At 41.7% G+C, this 5274-nt stretch overlaps 1 protein-coding gene across 1 annotated transcript; it reads left to right on the top strand.

Annotated features, from left to right (window-relative positions):
• Window positions 1-3519: 3519 nt before the first annotated feature.
• Window positions 3520-5199, top strand: LOC139620925 (urotensin-2-like). Its single transcript, XM_071476967.1, has 4 exons — window positions 3520-3979; window positions 4224-4349; window positions 4562-4605; window positions 4705-5199. The coding sequence occupies exons 1-4, from the start codon at window positions 3814-3816 to the stop codon at window positions 4816-4818; spliced, it is 450 nt and encodes a 149-aa protein (XP_071333068.1). The 5' UTR covers window positions 3520-3813; the 3' UTR covers window positions 4819-5199.
• The last annotated feature ends 75 nt before the right edge of the window (window positions 5200-5274 follow it).

The raw sequence follows: 5274 nt of genomic DNA, 5'->3' as shown, positions 1-5274 counted from the left end.
GAATTACCCCCCCCCCCCCCCCCCACCCCCACCCCCCAAAAAAAAAAAAAAAAAAAAAAAAAAAAATGTCACGACAAGAGAGACTGCTTGACCGTTTCTAACGCCTGTACTTTTGGTGTGATTTTTTTTAAAAAGCGAAACCGACGGTTGTTGTTCATCAATGAAACAAAGCCCCGTCGACTGGAGATGGGAAGCCAGAGCGGACAAACTTAGCCCGCCACAGCCCGTCGCCCCGGCCGCTTCGTTCACAGCTCCCGTCCGGCAGCGGTGGGGGCGGTTAACGGCTGCTGCCTTCAGGTGCCCCTTAAAGCTCAGACTGATCTCTGCCAGAGTTTAACTAGAGTCACGATGTCCACCAATAAATTAAAAAAAAAAGATTCGCGTTTTTCATTCTCCATATGAAGAGGTAATGATCCCTTTTCTTTGGAAACAGTTACGTTACAGAGTACAAGATCAGCGTCGAGAGACTGGTGAGGACGGTAATCATGGTGAAAGATCAACCCACACAGCGCATAAGGTCAGGCGACGGATTAAGCAGCTCAAAGAGACGAGACACACGTTGGCAGATGACAACACAACAGTGAACTTTGCCTTTGACCTTCAGCTGGTTACACCCGCCCTACATAATATTACACCTTATATATCAGTCGGCCTACACACCTACTTACTCACTGAGTTGCAATTTGTTCAACGGTCAGTGAAGGCAGCACCAGCCAAAACTTCCAGTCACTCAAACATAGTAGCTGAATTTTGCAGACTATGTGTTACAGTCTGTATTTTTTGTCACTAATCTTAGGCAACAACTTAATAAAGATGGAGAAGGAAGGGGGGAGTGGCATATTGGCTATAAGGAGGCCATGTTGGCAACTCTTTAAAAGTCTTTAAGCACAATCTGACAATAGGATGAAAAAATATCAGTTGACTCAAGACAAAGATCTAAACGACTTGTGCGAAAAATAGCATTGTCTTTACCAACATTTTTTTTTTTTTTTTTTTGCAGTGTGCGGCCAAATCACAGAGACAGAGCTGGAATTTATTCATTAATTCAGATGGGAAGGAAACTTTCTTGCTCATATGTCAAAATATCATCAAAAGTCTCATTTCTGGGCAGGATAATATGCTGCTTTTAATACTCGTCTTGGAAATGTCAGTGGTGATGCGAACAGGCTGCCTTTTGGTGTTGAAGGCTGCAGGTTTTGTGGCAGATGCAATTTGCACTCTGTCAATCTGAGATCCTTTGAAGACTGATAAGATGAGGGAGGGAGGAACAAAGTCGACCGTTTCGGAGGATTTTTTTCACCCTCTGAGCCACACTGATGAATTCACATTGCAAGCTCATTTGCAGACAGGGTGTAAAAAAAAAATAAAAAAAAAAATGGCAGACTGCACTGCAATGTTGCCCTCTGCTGGCTGTGTTTATGTCAGAGCGTTGTTAATGAGTCAAACCTGCCAGGGCACATACCTGGAAATGTTTTGTTTGGTGTGATGAGGTGATGAAGATGCTGTGCCATGTGAATAATGTCAGGTATGCATATGAGGCCATTCCAGTGGTTAAGCACATTGCTGTTGCACACATTCTGAGATGAAGACGCATAAAAAGTACATCTCTGAAAAACAATACCCACATGGCTGTATTTACACTGAAGCAATGTGTGGCTTGTCTCCCATACGAATACAAATTCACAGCCTTTATGTTTGAGAATGAGCTGAAGCCAATATGAGGCTTCAACATTTGTAGATGGTCAAATCAAATAGGTTTCTTCCAAACTCACAGTCTTTTTAGTGCAAAGTTCCCTTTTTGTTTTTCCCCGGGGAGGTTTTTTTCTTTTTACTAAATGATTGTAACTTTGGATCGCAGCTGCTTGATTTGTCTAATTTAGACAGCTGAAACCTTATACGAGCTTCAGATAAACTTTAGTGCACATTTTACACAGAAAAAAAACAAAAAAACAACAACATCACCTACTTTTGATTTGCACAGGTAGGAATCAGCCAACCACCAACCAGAAACAGTTTCGGTCAGGCGTTGCTGTCAAACACCTATTTTTTAAGTACTTAACATTTGTAAGACAGTTTTCTTGCATTTGGTTAAGTGCATTGAAGAGGGAAATATTTTTCTTTTTACTTTATTATATTCGTCAAACAGCTGTGTGTGTTTTTTTGTTTTTGACATTTAATCTTTTTTAGCAAAACAAATGCTACACTCACAGAATACAATGCATTCCTATGTCTTAAACCACCCACCAGGTGAGATTTAGTCACACCAAGCAACACTTTGGCCACATACACAACAATAAAAGGCTTACATGTTAATGCAGCAGCACTCTACACTATGTCTATGTTCCTGCTAGTAAATGTTCACATTTACATTGAACATTTCAAAAGCAAGACTTTGTGTATAATGTTATATTTTGCCTTTGAGATGTTGCTTCTTAAACTTCAGCTAAAGATGTATTAGTTTATTTATTACTTCAGGAAACAGATTTAAATACGTGGGTTTTAGAATTGAGTTCAGCCACTAAATTCTGTTTATGATGAATGATTTATGATGTCTGCTACCATCACTCTATATGTAACACCATGACAGGTGCTGCATTTCAAGTGTTCTTTTTGAACCACTGCAGCTGTTCTCAAGCAACAACACACTGACTCACATTATGCTGCATGAATCTCAAGAAATTGTCGTATGTGTCCATGTTTGTTGCCTTGAAGAAACTCTAGATTCCCCATGAATTGTAAAGCAGAACCCATATACAGCAGGAGCAACCTCAAGTACAGAAGAGACAACATTTATTTTAGAGACTGGAATAACCTGGGATTGGCAGCGGGGCCTTGAGTAATACAGAATATAAATCTTAATAGCTTTTCATGATATACAGCATCACTTAATGGAGTGTCTGGCCTTCTCACTATAAAATTAAATGTCACTGTCGCTTCATCGACCCTCATTATCATACAAGAGACCCAACATTGACGTCACGCTTCTAATAAATATACAAATTACATACAGAGGTGCTCAATGCGACTTTGTAAATAGCTGCCTCCACCTGTTCCCCAATCTCCCGACCAATAGAAGAGACCTTGTGATTCTGTCCACTGATGCTGGACACACTCATAAAGTTGAGTTTTATTGCATGACTACGAAGAAGTGATCGCACAAACACAACATCTTACCAGAACAGGGCGTCTAAATGATGTGCACGAATCATCCGGTTTCAGTGACCCATTGATAATTCTCTGCTGTCTTCAAATGTCAGATGGCTTACGGACTACGAGGCCATGAACATTTTGGCGTTTCCACTGAACCTTCGTGCAAGTAATGAGGAATTCTTATTGCTTTCTATGCAGCGATAGTTTTTCTGTGAGCTTTGAGCCGGGAGGATTCAAATGGCCTGAGAGTTTAATGAGCTGGTGGCATAAAAAACATTAGTCATTTGGCTGCACAGTGTCTCCACCTGCTCCCCTATGGGCTGTTGTTGAGAGTGACATCGGAAACACCTGCGTTGGTCCTGTTTACAAAGTCAGTAAAAACAGTCAATCAAGCTGAGGACGGTAAAACATGACTGTGCCCTTGAAGCATGGGCCACAGCACTTGTCTTTTTATTGAGCCTATAATTCACCTGTGACTTCCTGTTGATTTAAGACAGTTAGATGGGATGAGACTGTGGACACTGCTGATGCCTGTTGTGGCCAGCAAAACTGTGTGTGTGTATGTGTGTGTGTGTATGTGTGTGTGTGTGATTGCTATGTGGCATATGGGAGGGGGGATAGGCTACAGCTAGAAGTATATAACCCAGTTTGGACCAACGGAACATGTACAAATCTTTCCACCTGAGGACCTCTGAAGAATCAGAGCTACTTCCAACAGCAGTGATGAAGTGTAACCATCTCCTGTCCTGGGCCTTCCTGCTCGTGGCCTCTGGCCCACTGCTGGCCCACCCCATCACAGAATCTGCTGAGATGCCCTATCCAGGACCTGGTAAGTGGAAGGAAACAATCTCTATTATAGCTGTTATTCACAGTTATTTACTAAATCAGAACTTTGAGCAGGATTTTTAGTAATAAAACTGAATGTGAGAAGCTTATAGGTAGGCACGTGTTCATCTGTACTCTATGCGTTTATCTTTTGGCATCAATAACTCAATCGTGTCTGTACCCTGTGGTGAATCTATACCTGTGAGCGCAGTGTTACCAACTGTGTGTGGTTTTTCGGTTGTCCTCAGTGTCAGTGGAGGATCGAGGTGTCAACGTGCTGGATGATCTGTCTCTCTCTGAGCAAACCTTCCCCCCTCAGGACGGTGCTGGACTCAGATATTCCCCTCTGATGTCTGGGGAGATCAACAGAGATGGTAAGAAACATATGCACTTCACGTTTGCATGAGCTCGTCGTATATTAGAGTGCTCATACACAGACATTTATCCAGTTGGTGTAGGAGGTGCAAGAGTCATTTACGGCACTCTTTACCTCCATAACCTTGATTCTACCACTGTCCGAAAAGCCAGACATGCACAGAAACGTGGCTAACAGTCTCATTTTTTATTTTTCTTTTATTTATCTCAGCTGTCAGAACAGCAGGCCTGCTTCCGAGAGGCATGAGAAGAGAGGTGTGTTTTCTACAAATGTCATCCTGAATACAGCAAAGACAAGTAAGCTGCATTCTGCCAGTGAAATGCTTATCGCTCCTACTTTATCTTCTCTTTCAGGTCCTACTGGACAGACAGAGTCTCCTAAATCCTTTCAGCCATGTGTTTGGGATCCGGAAGCAGTTCAGGAAGAGAGCAGGGAATTCCGACTGTTTCTGGAAGTACTGTGTATAAAACTGACAATGGGCATTAATGCTACACACAAGAGACAGGGCTTGCACTAAAACAACAAAAAAAAAACCCTTATCTTGCACTCACATAAGTACATGCAGACAAAATCAACACCATGCTTGCATATACTGTATGTGGGCATATGCATGCCTAGTGCATGTACCCACACATACATAAGCAGGTATGATTGACACATGTTGCTTGGGGACTTTAAGATGATTTATTGAGATAGCTTTTATGTTGTGTGAAACTTCATTTGTGTACACACATTTCTTAAAAGTCCTCATTTGACTGATGTATGACCAAATGTCTTTTAAATGTGAAAGTCACAGGTTATACAGCACTGTATGCTGAATAGAAATAAAACCTATATTATACAAACTGTATCTGCTACTTGTCTTTTCTTGATAGTGAGCAACATACCGGCAGCAGAGGGAACCACTACTCCTTTCTTCAAAG

The sequence above is a fragment of the Trachinotus anak genome, unplaced genomic scaffold (assembly GCF_046630095.1).
Source record: "Trachinotus anak isolate AG129_WGS33_773 ecotype Australia unplaced genomic scaffold, CSIRO_AGI_Tana_v1 ptg000004l, whole genome shotgun sequence".
Taxonomy (NCBI): Eukaryota; Metazoa; Chordata; class Actinopteri; order Carangiformes; family Carangidae; genus Trachinotus; species Trachinotus anak.
This window is presented reverse-complemented; position numbering and strand designations above follow the sequence as displayed.

Coding starts and splice junctions, on each gene's coding strand:
- LOC139620925 (XM_071476967.1), top strand. CDS start 3,814: ATGTACAAATCTTTCCACCTGAGGACCTCTGAAGAATCAGAGCTACTT. Junction 3,980..4,223: donor GATGCCCTATCCAGGACCTG/GTAAGTGGAAGG, acceptor GGTTGTCCTCAG/TGTCAGTGGAGGATCGAGGT. Junction 4,606..4,704: donor CGAGAGGCATGAGAAGAGAG/GTGTGTTTTCTA, acceptor CTTCTCTTTCAG/GTCCTACTGGACAGACAGAG.